The sequence below is a fragment of the Filicampus tigris genome, chromosome 16 (assembly GCF_054856515.1).
Source record: "Filicampus tigris isolate MCC_2025a chromosome 16, RoL_Ftig_1.0, whole genome shotgun sequence".
NCBI lineage: Eukaryota > Metazoa > Chordata > Actinopteri > Syngnathiformes > Syngnathidae > Filicampus > Filicampus tigris.
Genome location: NC_141232.1, coordinates 1,653,968 through 1,675,570, shown reverse-complemented (window position 1 = coordinate 1,675,570; position 21,603 = coordinate 1,653,968). Strand labels below are relative to the sequence as shown.

Sequence of the window (21,603 nt, the reverse complement as noted above, 5' to 3'; positions counted from 1 at the left end):
CCCTGGCAGCGCACCAGCCCACCGCCTAAAGAATCTCTATTGTTCCCACTAGAGCTCAGGGGAACATTTCTTCCGGAGATACAGCGCAGGAGCATCTTGCTGTAAGGCTTGCGAGGGCCATTGTGAGCAAAGCTGTGCAAAGCGCATTCTTTCAAAATTGGAGAGTCACTTTTTAAGAAAATTCTTGAAAGTGTAACCACAGTCCAACGCAAAGCACACATCTACAAACTACCTTGACATTGGTTTTTTGTCTTTTCGCTCCAAAACGTTTTTTTTCCAGATGATAATAAAAAACTTGCAAATCTAGTAAGGGAACACTGAATTGTCTGACAGCTGATACATATTTTTTTGTGTTTTTTTTTTTAAATGTAAGCTGCCATGACGCAAGCCAAGCTGCATGAAAATCGTCCCACTTGAGAGGAAAGCTTCCGAATTGTGTCCCATACAGTGTCAAAATAGTCAACAGGAGCTTATGAACGCAGGCAAAAAAACACGAGTGCCCACCTGAGCTTTGAGCGAGGCGATGGTGTCCTCCAGTTCCCGTCGGAGCTCGGCGGGGATCAGACCTTTCATCTTCTCCTCGTAGTCCTGACGCACTGCGGTCACCTGACAAAGCAGGTGCCAAACACTTGCATTACTTTCACTTTTTTACAAAATGCTTCATTTTTTTTGTTTTCATTTTTGATTTTGTGAGATTGAAAAAAAACGATCTTGAATTAAGCTTGTAAGTCAAGGTAGCACTACCTGGAACAGACGTGCGGCGCGGCGCGGCGCGGCGCCGTGGCTTGCGTGCACAATAGCAACACAAACACACAAACGCACGCAGCAGGCATCCCCACTCTACTGCTAGCTCTCAGTGCTTCCTGACTAGTCAGAGCGCCTTCACATCACCACAGGGGGTCCCGCACAGGCCGGCACGACACCCCCTACCGGCTGCTCGCGTCGCTAACGCTTCGACACGGAGCATTTCCACAACAGAAGGCATCAATGTGGCGGCGGCGACGGCGGCTCACTGGCGAGTTTGCTCGCTTTCACATCTCGGCCGGGGGAGGAACTGGAGGAAGTCTGTCTGGGGCTAAATTACACGCCGGCCAAACCAGAGTCCGATTATAGAAGCTGAGAACGGCTTTCAAACCGACAAACACACATGAATGGAAAGCTCGCCGGGGTTCGCATATAGCAGCAGTGCGCGCAAACACAGGGTTTGAGCTCTAAAAGCATCTGCGGCGCGAATCCGGTTGCCCGGTCAGCAATTTGGGGCCAATTAAGAGCACAAGTCTGACGAATGACAAGTGCCGGGGCAAATTCCTGACAGGTGCAATCGCCAAGTGTCCCATTACTTTTGCCCCTGCGGCGTAGTGCGGTGCCTCGACTTGGGAGTTGCATATCAAATGAATGTTTCCCATAAGCACAACTTTGGAGTAGAAGAGCAAGATCAGGGGCCGGAGCTCCGCTGGTCACGTCGATTCTGAAGGCGAGAAATGCCAACATGTTGGAAGTCGGACAAGTCGAGGCAACTCGCGCCCGCTCGCGTGCGGATGGTAGAAAGAGAGTCTGCGTCAGGGTCGGGAGTAGAAAGCATTTGTGGCGATCGTGAAGAAAAGATGAGGCGGTTCATGTCGTCAATGGCCAAAAAGCAACTCGTGCTCAACTGGAGCCTTGCGCTGAGTTAGCGTAGCTCACAGCACCTTTGTTAGTCGTCTGCGTGGAAATAGAGGATTCCTTTTCCGTCACAAATTGTCTCCGCTCGGTTTTGGGTGAAAGAGTTTCAAGTCTTTGGGTAGGATTGGTGCTTATATCGTCACAAACAATATTCTGTGGGTCTTGCAAGATCAGTCATACAATAGAATACAATATAATCCTACAATATAGAAACGGGTGGAAATGAAGGCATAAATGAATGAATGAAAAAAATAGCACCGTAAAGTATAAAAACAATGCAACAACAGAGGATGTAAAGGGATAAAAAAAAAAATTTCCTTCAAGTGCAATTACTCAAGTCAGCTTGACCAGGCGACGGCTGGCGGCTGCAAACACCTGAACGGCGGCGCCCTCCTAAGTCCAAGTCCTGAGTCGAATTGTGCAAGCGGTCACAAAGGCGAAAATCCGCCTTTCATCGGTCACGTCTTTCAAGTGAAGAGCGCAGGAGTGGAAGCCAGCCATTGCTTTCCCCCAAATCATGTTCCTGTTGTGGATGGAAGTGATTGTTCTGGCTTTGGCTATTTAATCTTGGCGGGCACAATACGAGGGATTGGGAAGCACTTCAAAGCGGACCCGCGCTCCGAATGATCTCGACGTAAAGCAGCTCACTCGAGCCGCTTTTTCCCGCCGCACGGCGCGCACTAACGACGCCGACGAGAGCAAAATTATATCCGGCATCACCTGAGTCCGCCTCGGCGCCGTATAGCGGACGGCGACGTTGTGGCACTTTGACGCGGTGGCCAATCGTCGTCTGCGTCAGAAAGAAAAGTCTTTGTCGGCAATGTTTTGTCACTGTTATTAAATGACATTTTAGAAATCAAAAGGAGCGGAGGTATCGCTACTCGGTATCGGCGAGTACACAAAGAGTGACTCAAACGTCCCCGGTTAGCTGTCCCTGCTTCGACTGACAACTATTTGGAGCTGCTCATCATTCCGTCCCCCGTTGAAAGTCTACTAGAACAGCTTGAGTTTAGTTTGACTTCAAAGTGTGCAGACTTCTGTGAATCAAGAGCGCTTCCTCGGCCGCGAATCAAAACAACTGCACCACGTTTGGTACCAGGCGATAATTAATAATGTCAATGTTGCTCTTGGCAGTCAGTGACGACAACTACCAAATGTGCACAATAGAAACAACCAACTCAACTCTACTTTTCAATTCAGAGTGAAAAAAACAAACCGTCGTGATTTCTTGACTGTGCCTGAATAATTCGTTTGGCCGCCGACAAAGACAAAAAGCCTCTTTTAAACGGGATGGAGCTGTTTGCATGTTTTGTTTGCAAAACTACGGAGAAAAGCGAGAGAACGTTGATGTACTTTGCTTTGCTTGAAGAGCCACTGGTACTTCGCTTTTTTTTGTGACCAGCATTCACCAAATTCCACTCAAATCTTGGTGACGGTTTTGTTTGTAGCATTCGTTAATGATAACTTTCTGAGGCAAACACGTGGAAGGGACGTTGGAAGGAGTAAAGTTGCACTTCCGTTCAACCTCAGACAGTCACAATGTGTCAACATGTCAGACTGCCGTTTTAACGGCAAAACCGTGACAAGAAAACGGTGATACAAACCCAACGGTAGATTTGCTCAAGAATTCCGCCCCGATAAGTACGGACCGAAGGTTTTTCAAGGCTAACCTTGGTCGTACGTGATGCGAAAGCAGATGTTGGTGATAAGCAGGCGCGTAAAGCAAAATTCGGCCCCGGAATATTCGCCGGCGGCGGCCGCGATGGCCAGACCCGGCCCGTAAATACACCGGCCGTTGGAGAAAATTCACATTTTCCCCAAATTCTCCATGGCCAGCACGACCCTGGCGCCAAAGCTGTTGGCCGCTGAACTAGACGAGAGCCGAGGCCACCGACTCTGCTCCTAAGATGCGGGTTTGAGATGTTTCCCTCCAGGACCGCAGCTGGTGACGCCTGGACTCCACTCAAGCGCGCTGGTGCAAAGTCAAGAGCAACTTTTGATCCTTCATGACAAGACTTTTGGATCAAGCCAAAACAAGAAGCGCCACGGCGTCACGACGCCATTCCCCCCAAGCAGCCGAGTGCAAAATTTCCACGGCGGCCCCTTTTCAAACGTAGCGAAAGTTCCTGCTCGAGTGTGCCATTCCCATTGTTTTGAAGACTGCCAGCCATTTTCCCCGCTCAGTCATCCTGAAATTACAACATTTCATCTAAATATAGGCCTCAGATGGCGGTGCCCCGTCGCTACTGTCACGCGCCGTGTTTTTTTTGACAGCTGCCAGCAGAAAGGAACAAGCCCGCAACACTTTCAACACTCGAGTGAAGTTTGTCACGTCGGCGGGAAGGTTGACGTATGCTAATGAAGGTGCGTGTAAGTCGTTGCCAGGAAGACATTTTGCAGGCACGGGTGATAAAAAACCTTGTCGGGAACAAGGCGCTACATCAAAAATGACGCCGCTCACAAAGTTTGCACCTTCGCGTGCTACGAGTCGCTAGCGTGAGTTCAGCGAGCCATGATTTGAAAGATGCCTTGCTGAAAGTAAAAAAAAAAAAAAAAAAAAAGGTCAAACGTGGCTTCAGATCTAGCTGAGGGAGCTAACATGGTGTTCCCCAAACTTTATTGTTCCACTTTTTTTGCAGCATAACAGCTAATTGCTGTCTCCCCACGTTTAGTCCGGACTCCGGTCTGGGCTAGACGACTTGAGTCCTTGGATCCGAGGGCCCCGCCGGCTTTATATTCTTTGAACGTATCAAAAAGAAAGAATCGATCACTGTTCTGTTTTCAACGGGGACGGAAACAGCTGCGGAGTTGTCTGCTGTGCCGCCATTATAGAGTGCTAAAGTCGGCGCCAAAAAGGCACTTTTAGCCACTCCAAAAACGGAATATCACCGTTTGGCGTTTAGGATGCAAAGCAACCAAAGCAATCGCACGAGGCACATTTCAAAGCGAGCAGCTTGTGACGTTTCGGCCGCAACGACAAGTCAAGGTTGGCCACCGAGCAGGGAGAAAAGAAAGAAGACAAGCGGCAAAAGAAAAAAAAGAAGGGGAAAAAAAATAAACAAACATATTTCCTGAAAACAGCCATCACGTTTTTTTAGTTCTGTTATTCTGACTTGCATCTCCGATGAAAAAAAATCACGTGACGAGCGGTTGACCGTTGGCTGAATGCTCGAAAAGCGTCGACACCTTTCACGCCGTCTTCTGCATCAGGCTGAAAGCGACAAATGCAAAAAGCTGAAAAAGTCCAGCGCGGGTGCCGATCCTTCTTCCGTGACCGAAACGCCGCCGGCAGATTTATGAGGGCCAGACAAGCGAGGTGTGCGATGAGGGTGTGAAGTGTGCACAAGGGTCAGTGGGCGGATCGGAGCGGCGGGGGTCCGGGGCGTTGGGGTTTTTTTTCGTCAGAGAATGAATGCCTCCGAAGACGAGCCTCCTCCGGCAGGACGGTCATTAGCGCTTTCTTCTCAGTATGCGTCAAGGTCAAAACGCAGCCCGATGACAGGCCATTCTCCAGAGCCACGGGGAGCGTCGGTTGGAGCACGCAGGCTTTCCTCTCAACACAGGCGCTGGCGGCATTCCTGGCCCCAGGCGCCGCTGCCTCTCGAAGCCAAATCTGCAACAAGAATTTGGCAAACGCGGCACGGGGCCCGTCTTGGCCTCGGAAATGGACAAGGGCGCTCGGCCCGCCGAGAGGCCGGCGCTTGTTCCGTGGCGGCGGACACGAGACGGACGGCGGCGGGGCGGCGAGTGGCCCAACGCTACGCTGGAGCGCGGCGCCCGGCGTCAAGAAAGGCGGGCAAGGAGCGTGGCATTACCTTCTCTCGGCTCTCCAGCTCTTTGCTGAGCAGCGTCTTCTCCGAGCCGCGCAGCCGCCTCTGGAGACTTTCCACCTTGTCCTGCAGAGCCTGAGGGAAGGCAGAAGACAGTCAGCGCTGGCTGGCTGGCTGGCTGGCTGGCTGCGTGTGTGTGTGTGTGTGTGCGTGGCGCAAGGTGGAGCTGACGCAGGACGAGGCGAAATCGGAGCATGAAAAGCCACACGAAGGAGGATGCTGGCTGAGAGAAGGACAAAAATGGTTGAAGCTGGCGATGCACAACTGCGATTGAGCAGAATCCCTCCTTAAGGCCCAAAGCGAGTGCACAAAGCGGGGACATGTCGTTCTGATGCCTTCCGACTACACGGGAACAAGGTCGACTTTCTTATCAACACATGAAAACAAAACATGACCCGAGGTCCATACGGGACCGTATATGGGATTTATGCCGCCGATTCCGCTCATTGTCGATGAGTGAGATCGGCCCATACCAATTTCAATCACGTGGATTCGCTACACTTTTGACTTCATTTTTTTGAACAATTATTTGAATAAAAGATGACACTGTCAATTGCTTTTCGGGGACTAAGTGATGAATGTGATTAAAAAAAACATTCTATGCAAATTCAATCCATTTATCATTCCAAAACAAGACATGATTTCAAATTGCCAGTGCAGAAACTGCACCAAGATAAATAACGATTGACTTGGTGGTTCGCTCTGTAACTTGCGCAGAGTTCAGGAAAGCGACACGGAAACTGGCCGGTCACGATTGATTGGAGCGCCACAAATATTTGACACGGAATACATTTTCATAGGCTCGACGATGTTTTTTCTCGCCAAAGACAATCCGATTTTAAACATATTATGCAAGACCCAGCAGCAGGCAGCAACCCAGACCGGGTATACAATTCTACAGATTTTGATTGCCGTTCCCGCTGTCGGGCGAGCATTGGCGCGAGCCCCTCGCCATTGCCCGTTCTGGTAAGAATAGCCGTTTTCCTGCACTCAGATCAGACCTACCCCCGCCCCGGTCAAAAGTTTGGATACAGGAAGTGGAACGTGCGCATCTCCATCGCGGCTTCCACACAGCAAGGTTGCGAGCGTCCTGCATTGAAGAGCCGAAGAAGATAATTGGTGTCAAAGAAAGGCCAAAACAAAGAAAGCGATCAAAGCCAATTGCTCCTTGTGCCTTTCCGGCTAATAATTAAGTCATAAGAGTAATTACACCGACGCTGACCTCATTAAGCTCTTTTTCAAGACGAGGGCAGAGACTTTCTCACTCTGGGGATGAGCCAACTTTCCACGGTGAATGCCATTGTTTGCCGTTTACGTGTGAGAGGCAATAAAAGCCGGGCATCATCTCGCATTGGGTCCAACAGCTAAGTTGATTACATTTCCCAACCGGGCGGCAGCTTCAATCACGTTGCCGCTTGGAGATTACCGACAAGAGAAAAAAAAGAAAGGAATGAGAGAGCAAAGAGAGTCATTAATGCATTTTGTGTGTGTGTGTGTGTGTGTGTGAATGGAAAGAATGGTGCAGTTTGTGCACCAAACACAGAACCAGATGTTTGGAGCGCACATGTGGACACTTCATCTTTGATTATTCGCCATGAGAAGCAGAGAGCGAAAGGTGCACATGTGCGGTACACACGCACACACGTAGCAACAAGTGTGCGAGGGGGGGGGGGAGGGGGGAGGGGCGGGGGCACCGGAGTTGAGCGAGCGGGCCAGGTGGGAGTCCATTTCTCGTGCGTCCCGGGGCCCGGCGAGAAGCATGACCAGCCACCGCGCTGACATCAATCACACGGAAATGTGTGTTTGGGCTTCGGGGGGGGGGGCATGGAGCGCTCTTCAAATGAGCGCCCAAGTCAAAGCGAAGCGTTGAGAGACCAGGGTTGACTTGCAAGTTGTTTTGAGTTCAAAACAACTTCCCGTGCTTGGAGCATTCCTGTTGACCTGCATGTAGTCCAGTCCGGTCTGCAAAGGTGTGTCTCAATATATCTTGTTCCGTTGAAAAAGATGAACTTACCCAATAATATACAAGGTGACCCCAAAAGTCGCTCGCCTCCACTTCCTTTTTCGCTCCAGGTATCATTTGGACAGGCTTGACGTGGATGGGGCAAATTGTACTTCAAAGTTGGAGCAGCGTGGCGGCCGTAAAGCTTCGCCAGTGACTTTTGGGACACCCTGCCTTATGCGGATGTTAAAAAACATTGGGAAATACTTCCCAGGGGGAGCAATTCCTTCCTAATTTCCATCTTAAAAGTCAGTTTGATTATTTCTTGTGCGCAGTGACATTCAAATGTCTTGATATGACTCAAGCTTGAATCATCAAAATAATAAAAATACTCATCATGAAATGTACCACTGCGAGTTTCACTTTTTAAAAGGAACAATTGAAATAAAAATGTCATTGTAATATTCAAATGGGTTGAGATGGGCATGTATCAAGTCCATCAGTGGTTCTCAAACTTTTCACGGCAAGTAGTGCCGAGCAGCAGCATCATGACCGACGTTCAATCAGAGCGGCGTAGTAAGTGTTCACCAAATCAAGACCGGCCGTAGTCCGAAAAGTACAATTCAATCCTATTGTCAGCCACTGCTCTGCGTTCACAAAAGAACTTTACTTTTGATTCAATTCGAAGGTATGAAAAATGGGAATAAAAATGGAACTCAAATAAATATTTAAGGAGTTATTTCGCTCATGTTGGTCTGATGAGCCATTTCAAGTTCTGGAGCTATCAAACAGTTTTCCTCTTTGCCACCACTTGGAAAAAAACAAACAAAAAAAAAACAATTCTTAATCCTGCTGAATATTCGGGGCATATTATTCCCCAATTTGAAGTTGCAGCTCCAAAAGTGTACAATGTTTCGGGCGTTGGGCTTTGGTTCCGCTGTACTTGTTGAAAGAGGAAAACCAAAAACAGGCGGCACATTTGTTGTGAGTCATACTTTGCCAAAGCCACAGTCAAACTTCACATGACATTTTCTGTTTCCATGCGCCATCGCTGTCTTTTGATCATTAGGAAAACCATAAAAAAAAAAAACACACTCACACACACACACACACACACACACACTACCACACTGTGCCGGCTGTCCTTCCTTCCAAGAAGCGGCGAGCAAAAAAAAAAAATTGTGGACATTCATTTCCAGATCAACGGACTTCATTATGCTAAAAAAAAAAAAAAAAAAAAAAAAAAGAAAGAAAGAGAGCTGCTGTCGACCGTCTTGATCTTCTTAATCAGGCTACTTTGCAGACGCTGGCGACCCCGCCCCACGGCTGCCCACATCGCGACAAGCGTTGCCGTCCATTTCATCATTCGCTTTTGTTTATCGTCAACCAACGGCGCCGTTTGACTGACAAAAACAAGCCGGCCCATCGACAGGCTCGCTTCGTATGTGCGAGGAAGAGCTTGGCCGGAGCTAACTGGCACACTGCAAACAATTTCAACAACATTTTCCAGGAAAAAAAAAAAAAACACACCTCTAACCAACAACCCCGTCAGACTTCAACACACTACAATGTAGTACCAAAAGAAATTGCTTTTGTCACACACGCACACTCATGTGCCAGGTTGACATTTGCAAATGACAATCTGTTCTCTCCATTGCCTGACCTGGGTAAATAAAGGTTAATGAAATAAAAAGACATTGCTTTTGTAAAAATAAATTGCTTTTATCAAGTGTAATCACAGCCAAAGTCACACACGCACAGACGAGCAGAAGTCATGCGCCGACATTTCGACATTTGCAAAAGACAATCTGTTCTCAGTTGCCTGGCCTGGATAAATAAAAGTTAATTAAATAATGGGCGGAACAGTAGCTCTCAACTGTTGTCACCCTGGAACCGGCATTGTACTATTGTCCCGAAAGTTGCCATCCGCACTGATACCAGTTCCGAACAATATTTGCTTTGGTTTAAATATAGCCTCTGAAAACACAAACAACCTTTCAAATGAGTTTGAAGTGCCGCCGCGAAATATTGCTAGCCAGAGCGCCACTGTGGCTAGAGCACACGGGAGCAACATGTCTTCTCCGTTTCTGAATATATTCCATGTGGCAACTTGGTTGAAAAAAAATACAAATAAAAAATCCTTTAAACATTAGGGGGCGCTACGACTACGATGAAAAAAAAGCTCGCACATTTTGAGAAGATAGGATCATCGGGGTCAAGATACGGTAGCTTATTTGTTGCCGCGGCGACTCATCAGAATTGCGGCGCCGTAATGGCCACACCTCAGGCAAAAAGTCACAATATTCGTTGTAATATACCGCCACTAGGTGGCGCTATATGTATAACAAGATATTGTGATATAGATGTCTTCAAGACGTGACGATTAACTCATTCAATCCCGACACATGTTTATACGTCTTTTCACAGTCTGGCCATTCAATCCGAGGAATTCATTTATATTTTTTTTTCAAATTTTTTCAAACATTAGGATAAAAGAGGGTCTGAAAATGGCGAGTTATTAAACATTTCCTATTTGATGCGCTGTCCCCATCATATTGTATTTTGAAAACTCAAGATTTTTTTTTTCCGCAGTTGTCCCATGTTTTGAGATTGCTCAGCCCAAGTTTGAAGTCAATCAGGTTCAATCGGGCTCTCAGACGAGGCAGCGAAAGACTTTTCTGTAATTGTGCAAAAATGGGCCAAAATCGGACATAAAAAAATAGCATCGCTCACTCCCTGACATTTTAGGATAGGGCTCCCACTTTTGTGGGGTACTACGAGTGCCTCCCAATTTCCATAGACGTTCACGACGCGTGAGAGAAAGCACAGGCGAGCCTTCCGAGTCAATGTCAGGAGTTTGTGACCCTGAGTCCCTATTTGTTTTTGAAATGAGCTTCCGGAAAGAGATTCCACTCAAATTGTGCCCTTCTTTTTTTTCCACTTGACTGGAGTCGCATTGCTCTCGAATCAAAAAGCGACACTCACATGTCAAGGTACGCCTTAATAAAAGAGGACGACGAAGCATGGAATGGAAAGAATGGCACTTCAAAGTCAGCTGTGTAGTTGAGATATTCACCTCCCAGGCACCTGAAGAATGTTCAAACGTTACATGAAACATTGTCTTTACAGCTCATAAATGTTCCATGATTACTATCATGAGAATGATTTTCGTTGGGAAAACGTGTCGTGTCATCGGCGCCACGAAACGCATCTCGTATAGCGGGCGTATTCCAAAAAAGTCAGCAACCAGGTGCAGCGGCGCAAAACTCCCCGTTTCGCCAGTTTTACAACCTTCGCACGGCAGTTGCATTGGCGGTCGTGCAGCGTCGTCGTTACGCAAACACTTTTCGCCAAGCTTCAAACCGCTAACGCTCGCGCGGCACATCAAACGAACGGCGGCGGCTTTAGGGCGTCGTTTTCCGTGTCACCTCAAGTGAAATGTGACTGACAGCTTGTAAACATTGACGCCGCCCCAAGAGATTTTTAGCGTGCATGTTGCCAAAGAAGCATTTTTTTGGATGTGTGTGTGTGTGTGTGTGTGTGTGTGGGGGCATTTCGTGTGAATTCCAGAGCTCAAATTTTGACCAACTCCTACTAGTGAAGTCCACCCAATCAGCCTCAGTGGAAAGTATGGGAGACAATTTTTTTTTCTTTTTTTTTCCCCAAATGTAAAATTGCATCTGTGGGAATACAGCATCGTTATCATGCAAACCATCTATCCAATCTTCAAAGTGGAACACTCAACAGATGGCGGTGGTTTTCAGGTGTGGCTTTCCATCTTACAAAACATGACAAGGCGACTTGACAGCTTGTAAACATTGGCGGCGCCCAAAGAGATCAGCATGGATGCTGTTTTTTTTTAAATTTATTTTTGGAATCGGGTAAGAACAGGGCTGATGAGTTTTGAAGGCAATTATCTGATTGGCCTAGTTTCTAAGCCACGCCCTAAAACAAAACTTTGAAAGGCATTTTTATGATTGCTGTGAGGCAAAAAGACTAAAAAAAAAAAAATCATGATGCAATTAAAACATAGCAGCCAGTTTAGCATTGTTGCCTGAAATGACAAAACTGAAGAAGACGGTCCTGACTGCTATTCCGCCATTTTGGATTCGAAGCTAACGAAAGCTGTGTCCAAATTCGTTCGTGGGCGGCTTTCTCCGAAGAACCCTTCCCAGGCCGTGGCCTGCGTGGACCGCATAAGCCGCTCTGAGAAGAAGGGCGGCGGAACGCAGGCTACGAAAGCGCAGCCTTCACTCGGGGCCCGTCCGTCTCCATGGAAACATAGGCCAGATTTGAAGGTGAGACTCAAAGGCCGCGTGAGTTTGGACACGGGTCGAGGCGCGGAGGAATCGATGTCACGTGGCCTTCAAATTCGAGCTTCCGAATTTGGACACAGCTGAAGTCGCAAAGTTCCTGATTGGCCAACGGACGGACGGCCCTTCCAATACTGCTCAGCACTTCAACTCGCTGTTTCGTGCGAAGATGCCAGACGAATAAATCAACTTGCAGTTGGAAGGAAAACTATCCAACGTGACCTTCAAGTCAACACGGATCCCCGCCGTCCCGGAAGAAGATGAGCGAGCGTGACGAGACAACAACAAGCCCCCCGCCCCCTCCCCCCCAACCGCCAGGCCACATCTTTACAATAAAAGCCACTTGTGATTCCCGCAAGTGTGACACAGCATTTTTGCAGGTCTTCTGGGAAGCCAGACTTTCGAGTGGGCCTCGCTGGTGTCATGTTTTGTCTCTTTCATGTGGCTTCTGCATTTATGCTCTTCAAAAACATCTCTGTGGGCTGAAGTCATTACAATAATAGCGACTAATCGGGAGTCAAAATCGGTCCCCCCCCCATGAATCATACGAGGACGGTGGAAATGTTTCGCCGCAACGGCAGACAAGACGCGATAGACAGACGATGATGTACACGGCAAACGCACTCACATATCATATTAAGCCCAATAAAAGTCACATAAAAAGATCCGAAGAAAACACTCTCGATATTGCTAAAACGTGTTGTGTCTGTTTCCATAGCAGCCTCACTCAAAAACGGATCCTGCATTGTGTGTGCGTGTTTTTGAATCATGGCTTTACTGATTTGACACTTGCATGAAAGTCAAGAATGTTCTTAAAATGCCATGTCTTAAAACATGGCCGACGTGTGTGTGCGGAGGATTGCGGTTAAGCGCGTCCAGATGCTCTGAGCGATACGGCCTTTATGTGCCATGTAGGCTGGGATCTTTTTTGAAACAGCAAAGAAAAGAGAGAGGAGAGGGGAGAGAAGAGAAGGCGGGGGGGGGGATAATTGTAAACGGTGTAGAAGCGAATCCACTTTGTCCACAAACTAAAATGATTTTTCTCTCAGCAATCCCTGCGGACGCATTTCTGACTCGTGTTTGCGTCATGCACCAAGAGTTCCATTTCTGTCCGACGCCACAGGTGAGGGCCGGAGTGCCGCGGCTGACTTCGGGCGAGACGCGGGCGAGGTCCGGCCTGGACCGGTGGCCGGCCAAACGCAGGCCACGTGTTGCCTGAATAAGCCTTTGCACTCGCATTCGCAGCCGCGGGCAAATTCGAAACCAATGTTTTTCGGGAATGCGGCAGGAAGCCGGCTAAGAACGTGCGGACGAGGCCTCGGAAAAAAAAACCTTGGCCGACTCGGTCGAGTCGACCACAGAAACTGGTCGACGCAAAAATGTTTGCCTCGGAACGATAATTCATCATTCTAAAATGCCCGGAACCATTTAGCAGTTTTGGGGTTTACCGCACGGCCCTCTTGGGGGGGTTTCAATCAGGCCATGTTGTTAATATTTGTCAACTGTGGGCCTGTGAAGCCCTTTGAGACTCTTTTGTGGGCGACCTGAAGAAATTTGACTTGACTGACGGGGAGCAAAGCCTGAAGATCTTCCACTAAGTCGTTGCGCGCGGTTAAACTCGAATTCAAGCTTCTCGAGCTAAGGTAGCTTAGCATAGCTTGCTCCGAAGCGCAGTCATCGCATCTGAGTGTCAAGTGACGTGATTATTGCGGGAAATGCGTTTGTGGGCGCGCGGGGGGGGGGGGGGGGGGGCGATTACCCAAGCAATTGGTGGAATAATCGATAGGAGAATCGATTGGAAAAAGATTGCTGGGCAGTGCACCCGAAAAGAAACGCACGCAGCACACAAGGTGAGACGAGCTGGTGACATCAAGAGTCTCGCTCTCTCCCACTCCTCCACTTTCATTCCCAACTTTGGAGGATTAGCCGGGCATACGTGCGCACGCAGGCATGCGCGCAAGAGCGCTCGCAGCCATGCGAGCAGGTACGGGCACGCATGAATATCGACTGAAGAAACGTCTCCAAAACGCGAGCGCCAAAGCGTCAAAGGAGCGCGGGCGCGATCTGGGCGTTTTGTGCACAAGCGCGCGCCACGCCTTGAGATGTCGGCCTTTCCTGGGTGGTCTCCTCCCGGCGCAGATAAGGCGAGAGCGAGTCTCCCTCGGGTGAAGTCAAAGCAACAGAGGGCAGCGGCGGAGGGGGGAGGAGGTGAAGAAAAATGCCAGGGGCCTCTTTAAACTCGGCTGTTTTGTTGGGAGCCGCTTCCAGTGCGGCGGGGGCCGCTTTTTCTATTTGCAGCCTGCTGTCAGAAGTTTCTCCCAAAGTCTGGATTAAAGAGATCCTCTAATGACACTGAGGCTGCAGCGAGGAGGAGAAAACTGCACCGCCTCCAGCCGCACGCACACGCGCACTCTAGGCTAGGTGCGCGCACAAAAACACACACGCGCACACAAAGTCGGTGTATGGACTGCACACACACACACACACACGCGTGCGCAGGCTTGAGTCGATGTGTGCGCGAAGGTCGACTGATCTGCTAGTAAATAATAAAGGAGGCGCTAACCTCAAGGAGAGATGGACGGCCAGAGAGACGAGTACAGACTGTCTTTTAAGTGCACTTTTATCAAAAGGACTGAGGGGAAGGTAAAGAAGTGAGGAGGAGGTGCAGAGGAGGCGCAGAGGTCTCCCTCCTGAGGTGTTCGAGGAGAGAAACTTCTCGCCTGGTTGCGCGTACGCGCCACAAGACGCCTGCCTCGCTGGATATCTTCGATATGGGCTGTCAATACTTCCCCCGCCCCGCCCCGCCCCGCCCCGACTGTCTCGGCACAAAACCTCGAGAGCGAGAAAGAAGGGGGCGGAAAAAAAAAAGGATTTATTACCCCTCGCGCCCCCCACCCCCCGCCCTCGTGGTGGCTATTGCCGCGCCACTGATGAAAACAGTCCAGTAATGTAGACACGTCACAAAGTGAGCTCTGCCCACAAGGGGAACGAACTGTTCTCGCTCTCTCAGCTGCTGTGAGCAACAGTAGAAAGAGAATCGGAAACAAGGCTGAAATATGCACCATATGCCTGCGTGCCGATTCGTGCGTGCGCGCGGCGCCGTTCTTGTCTCAGGTTTATCAAGTGGTGCAGCTCCATGGATGCTAAGTAAGTTTAGCCAAAGCACTGCAGGCAAAAAAAGACTTGGTAATACTTGAAAAAAATGATTAAAAAAAAACCTCAAAATAATACAATGGAGTGTTCACTTTTTTGCTAAAAAGCTCAAATGACACGATATCGGACTTTCAATCTATTGTCATAACTTTGCCTTACTAAAAAGTCAACACATGATGATACAAAGATGACGGACAATATCGACAGGCATGGATTCTTTATCCCCTGTGAAGGGCGGCTAATTTTACAGCAGCTTATTTGTGACGCTCTTCTTCTCTGTTTCATCATCACATTTGTATTGGTTGCATTACCCCATTGAAATACTGCATGAAATAATACAAGAACGGTTTAATTCACAAAATGACATTGGATTAAATTCGGTTTGGTTTTTTAAATGCAAAAGTACAATAATGGAGAGAGTCAATTTTCTTGATTAAAAACATTTTTTGTTGGACTTTGGGGCCGGACTGTAGTAGATACACTTTTGTTTTTAACTTATAGAGCCGATATTGTTTATTGTAATCGACGATGAAGCACTTGTGTTTGCAGAAACATACATAAGAAAAGGACATAATTACAAAATAAGAAAATAAAAGAGAAAAATGATTGCAATCACAATATTGAGAGGAGAAAAAAAAAACTAAATCAAGAGTGTTTTGTAGACTTTTATGACGGCCACAGTTGGAACTGCAAACGGACTTGAGGCATATCTGTGCCCCCAAGTGAAAAACGGTGACTCATCAAGCATGGAAGAAGAAGGCGGCCTCTGCGCTTTAATGAGCAATTTCCCTTTGTTGTCTGTGGTTGGTGGCACACGGTGGCTATGAGTTGTTCCACTTCCCACGTTCGCGCTTAGCATCCTGGAATGTTATCTCTCGCGCTCCGGCTTCCACCCCCTCCCTCCGTCTGATATGCGGATCAAACGCGGCCAGGAAGCCCTCACTCACGGCCGGCGGAGCCATCAATCCGCCAGCGCCGACGCGCCGCCCTGCCAGCACAACGCGCACGCCGCCGTCGCCTAGAAGCCTGCCGGCCGGCCGGCCGCTACCGGCGGACGCAGAAAGACGCTTGCCTTCGCGCGGCAAAAAAGACAAACGCACTCAAATATAAAAGCGGCATAAAGGACCGGCGGGGCTTCGGTGACCTTGATTTGAAATCGGGGAAACTGGCAAGCGTCACATTGAACCCCCATTTTATCGCGCCTCACCTTTCACGTCCTGGCTATCGTACGGATTTATGGTTTTTTTTTTTCTACTATAAAGGCAGATCTGAATTTAAGAATTGAGCAGCTTCTGTGTAGTAACACGCGGTATGTCCAAATATGCTCAATGTCATACTTTTACACAAATCTGTAAAAAGCGTTGGAAATGGCACGTGTGCAAATCGCTGAACTCTCTTGAAGTGTCTGAGAAGTGCCGTAAACTCCACCTCTTCCCTCCCTCTGCGGGAGCCACGCAGCATTATGTCACCTCAAGATTGAAATTTGAAGATAGTCGGGTTCGATCCGTTTCTGCCTATTGCTTAGTCAGCTGATCATTCTTATTGCGTCACTCGTGGCTCTAAGACCTTTGAAAAACAGTTTGGGAAGATGACGTCACCACAGTTGTTTGCTTTTGTAACCAATTAAAGGCTCTATGACACCGACATGAACGATGCGGTGTTTGGTCCCTCAAGCAAAATGCTGATTTTTGTTGGTTGCTTGAAAGTGGCTCTGGATCTTCACACAGCCTAGCTGCTCATGCCAAGCGTGGTGGAGAAACTCGGCAATTATTATGTAAATTCATTTCCAGATGTTCAGATGATGACAAAAGACTGACCTGGTTGCTGAGTTCACACTTGATGGGTGTGGTATTTGGACACAAGCCATTAAAAAGTTCCATTGAAAAGAGCCCAAAACTCAGCCACCATTATCTTCGTCAGCAACGAGAGGAAAACATTTGGCTCAATGTTTGGTTGGGAATGCGCCTTAACAAAGACGCACGCACGCACGCACACTTTCCCTCTCCGCTTCTGTGGGTTTCCAGAGCACCTGTTCTTGATCCACTGCTGCCATTTCTTCCCACAGGCAAAGTCATCCATCCTTTCAACTCCCTCGGAAACTAATGCATATATAACACCAGCGCAACTCCACCCGAGCTGCAGCTGCCACAAGGAGCCCACTCGGATTGTTTGTTTGGGAAGCCTTCATTACGGCTAACCGCAACGTGGCGCAGCGGCTAAACGCTGTGACGCGCGCCACACACGGCACCGAGTCATCTTGAAAGGCGGCGGCGGCGGCGGCGGCAACGGTCAGCATGGCACGGTGTAGGCTGTCACTTCACCCGGACGACGTCCGACCAAGACCTTGCCTTTGACGAGCACGGCAGGAACGGGCCTGGATCAAAAAGGTGTGCGCAAGCACAATACGCCGGGCATACGCGTGGCCGCGTGCCGGGGAGGGCTAGAGACAAGGGCACTAACTCAAAGCTAGGTTTGCTCAAAGCGCTTCAGGGACAGACGGTGAGTGGATGGACAAGGCCCACCTAAGACAAGACTTCAGTGAGTGTGTGCGTGCGTGCGTGCGCGCGCGGCAGGCTGAAGAGAGACGGGAAGCGCTGCTGCGGGGAGCAAGAAGAGCGGCGCTGATCAAAGCCCGAGCGGGTGACACCATGGGCGGAGTGCCATTGTTTATTCACCAGCCACCTTCTCCCTTTTGGCAAGATGAGGGGAGCATGTGCGCCTTCGCACGTATGGGTGTGTGCGGTGCGTGGGTGTGTGTGGGAACAGAGTTTGAAGACTTGGGAGATGCAGTCTCCGAAAGACAGTGCGTGTGTGTGTGTGCGCGTGTGTTTGTGTGTGATAAAAGAGACAAGAAGTGTGTGTTTGTGTGTGTCTCCTCACCTTTCACTTGGCAAGGGTAATGTGGGTTGGGGTTCTGTCACATTTGGCAGATGCGCAGTACAGCAAGTGTTTGCAAACAAAAACTCACAACGTGTACACGCTCGCGCGCACACGCTAATAAGCTTGCCAATACATTTCAAATATACCTCCGAGCCGAAAGCAATTGAGCCACGGAGCAGCGGACTACACCGTCCACTAGGGAAGCCAATGCTATACATATGTACTTCGGAAATGCTCCGATACTACGACACTGATACCTTAACACAAGCACTTCTGGGTCGGAGCCGCGTGGAGATATTGTGAGGCAAACACGGATGACAACTATTTGAATCGACTGTAAATGATGCTGATGCCAAACTCCGGCAGCAGGCCGTCCGGTCAGTCAGTCCAGTTCCTAGAGTTCCTAGTTTCCGCCTCCTCCGCCACACGGGCGACTTGCTTGATCCTGCCACTATTTAGTTTCTAAAATTCAAGACACGCAAGTGCGCACAAACTCGTACAGGGAAACTGCAGATGGCGCATTGAATCAAAGGTAGCTTTCATTGACCCGCCGTTACTCATGTGACAATTCTAGAGCCGACGCATAGCATCATAACAAAAATAATAATAATAATAATAATAAGAAGAAGGCCTTTATTGATCCCGCAGTGGGGACATTTTCAAAGTGGGTAAATGTTCCAAAAGAACCTTCCTGCATAACACAGTTTTTGCGTAAACAGTTTTGGCTCCATTTAAGCGTAACGTTCGGCTGGTACACCCACAGCGGTCAACGCGAGCCGTTATAAGAGCGGTATCACAATTTCGGACTTGACAAAGATAATCATGCTCATTATTTCAAATTGACGGGTGACTCCTTTGCTTATTTTTGGTCACACATGTCCAAAGTCCTCCACCTAAATGTCCCATACAAGTAGAAACCTTATAATGAGTGCAGCAGTGTTGCTGTAAAAAGCCTGGCATTCAAAGGCCGCTGCTGTTGACAGCCAACATTTAAGAAGTGCACTCGAGCCCACAGAGGCTGCTAAATTTGAACGCGGGATTCCAACAACTTTATTGGGATTAGCCCAATTCCAATCATGTCCTTTTCCTCCCGGGCCGTGGTCCCAAGCCCTTCGCTAGCCTTGTAAACACGCACTTGCCCTAAACTCGCAGAGTATGAAATATGAACAGGTAAGCGCATACTGAAACCTTGAGAGCGTGTGAACGGAACACAAACAAAAAGCCACGAGACACTTTTACAGGTCAACAAAGAAAAGACGGCATCTCGTCAGCTCCTTGGCCGTAAATCTTTCACGGGCGTCTGAAAACAACACCGCCAGGGTTTGATGCTCTTAATCTAAAAACATTTATCAACGCGTCAGCATTGTGAGGAAAAACACCCGTCCATAAAAATGATCCTGGAGATCAAAGTCAGTCAATAATCTTAACATTGGTAAATAGATATGTCCCAAATGCATGTATTTATTCATACAACTGTTCTACAATCACCGTTTAGTAGTTCATAGTAATAAGCGAATTTGGCACAGCTAGCACAGCTTGTTGCGCAGCTAGCTGCCTCTATTCCGGTTGCAAGCAGTTAAATACGAGTGCCTAGCTAGCTAGCTAGCTAGCTAGCGGTTTGAGAATCACTTAATGGTGTTTTCCATGAAGATCTCCTCCATCTTTATGCTTGTCTACAATATGACAACACCGTGTGCAATTTTAGCATGACATACACTTCTATTGTAGCTGCGCGTTCTGTTTTTCACCTTTAATCCTTGCTCGGAAAAGAGTCAACGAAACAGCTTGACGTATAGCCAGCGGAAACAGGGTTGATTTACAGTGTCGCCTTGATCACCTTCAGGCCGAAAAAAACCCCGCGCAAAACGCCCAGCTGTGTCGAAAGGAGCTGAGCTGAAACATGCTGGGATATTTCTTTTCAATTATTTTGTGAGGTTGTTGGCAGCAGGCCCACCAAATCTGCTAAAAGTTCCCACGTAGATAACCAACGACTGTGGACGTAGGCAAAATGAGCCAAATGACTCTAGCCCAATCAAATTGCTTGCTGGGAACTAACTGTTGAATAACGTTACATGAAACTTGCTCAACGTTCTGCTCTTCCAGGACAATGAATTTGAATTTCACACACTAGAGAGTCAATGAAAAATTTGTGCCACTTTGCGAACACGACTACTCCTTTGTGATGCCTTCAAAAGACAAAGTGAACAAATTGGGGAGAGAAAAAGCTTTGGGATGGAGCGAGGCAAGGGGGGGGGGGCTTTTTTTTTTGGGGGGGGGGGTGCTTTTTGGCTGTCAGGGCCTGAATGGAGATCTCCAGATCTCTCAAGGGAAGTCTCACAGACCTGCCCCTCTTTTACTATATGAGGCAGCTGCAAGCACAGACAGACACGGTTTGTGTTTGGGAACATGTCCCTTCTCCCAGACACAACAAGTCTTTATTTAGCGAGCCACACCCAATCAACTGCCACTGTGTCCCTGCCGCCTTCCTTTGGGCACAAGCGGAGAAAAGAAGAGGCAAAAGAACGGCCAGACTAAATAGACAAAATCGTTATTCGCTGGATGCAATCAAGGCAACGGGATTCTCCGGGTCCATTTCCATGCCGTTAGCTTGTTTATGAATGAAGCCAGAGCGGAGGAATTGGTTGAGCAACACCAACGATGCGGAGAGGTTTCCAATTTACGAAGCGGAACACAGCGGGCAGATTTAGAAGGTTCGGCTTGACATAAAGCAAACAAGCCGCTAAAAGACACTACGGAGGCTCGCAGGCAAAAAATGACGGGGCACACGTGTGCTGCATGTGCGCTTCGACAAAAGAAATTCGACAGTCGTCTCCTCCATGAATGTCAAAGGCAGACGAGGCTTTTCCCTCCCCGTCTCAAACAATGTGGAAGACAACATAAAAAGACGGGGAGGGGAGTTGACTGCTTGAAAGTCAAAGTTGGAGCTGGACTGCCTTTTGCGAGCTTAATGATGGCGCGTTGCACTGACCTTGTTGGCCAGGTCGGCCTGCTGGCTCATATTCCTCTTGTCCTGCGCCCATCGATTGTTGGCCTCCTCTTGTTGCCTCTTCATGGCTTGCTGCAGGGCAACAGCTTCCTCTTTGGAGCTGCACACTGAGTGCTGCAGCTCAGCAATTACCTACAGGACAGACACCGTGGGGAAATGTGCATTGGGAATACAGCGGGTGGACATAAATACTGTCCCGTACTTTGATTAGACAGCCCAATTAGTCAACTTCTTTGTAACAATTTGTCCAATGAAACGCATGCATGTTCAAAGCAACTTTTTTTTTTTTTGTGCATTATAGTCATTGGACAGACCAAAGTCCGAATTGTGCTGTGCATGTTAAAATAGAAATGTACTGAATATGTGTCCTGTGCAGGTCTCAACCACGGTTGTTGTGGTCGTGAGCCACAAAAGTAATCAAGGCGACATCATCACGTGTGTGTGTGTGTGTGTGTGTGTGTGTGTGTGTGTGTGTGTTGGGGGGCGGAGAGTACCAACAAGTGCCAGGAAACTTGATTTAAGCGTGCCCGATTCCAGTCGCGATTGAAATCTCGGAGACTTAAAACCCGTCAGAATGTGTAACAAGATAGCAGATAACGCTATAGGCCAACAAAGTGGAAAATCTGCTGATGGAAGCAGATTTGCAAATAGAGGCTTAGATGAGGATCAAGTTGGAACGGAAACACGCTGGCATTCTGACAAAATGGCAATCCTACAATTGGCACACACCAAATAACTTAAGACCTTCAATTAAATCAGAAAACAATATTTAGTTGTTTTTTCCCCCTCAACGGTTCTGTGCAAAAGTTTTAGGGC

General features: G+C 48.4%; 1 protein-coding gene across 4 annotated transcripts in view; it reads right to left on the bottom strand.

Annotated features, from left to right (window-relative positions):
• cep112 (centrosomal protein 112) overlaps positions 1-21,603 on the bottom strand; it is a 94,649-nt gene that overhangs the window by 13,064 nt on the left and 59,982 nt on the right. For all 4 annotated transcript variants that reach the window (XM_086055443.1, XM_086055445.1, XM_086055446.1 and 1 more), the window contains 3 exons: positions 20,770-20,919; positions 5,478-5,567; positions 505-606 (listed from right to left, as the gene is read on the bottom strand). In XM_086055443.1, coding sequence (XP_085911569.1) covers positions 505-606; positions 5,478-5,567; positions 20,770-20,919 — 342 coding nt within the window. The remainder of the gene's footprint in view (positions 1-504; positions 607-5,477; positions 5,568-20,769; positions 20,920-21,603) is intronic.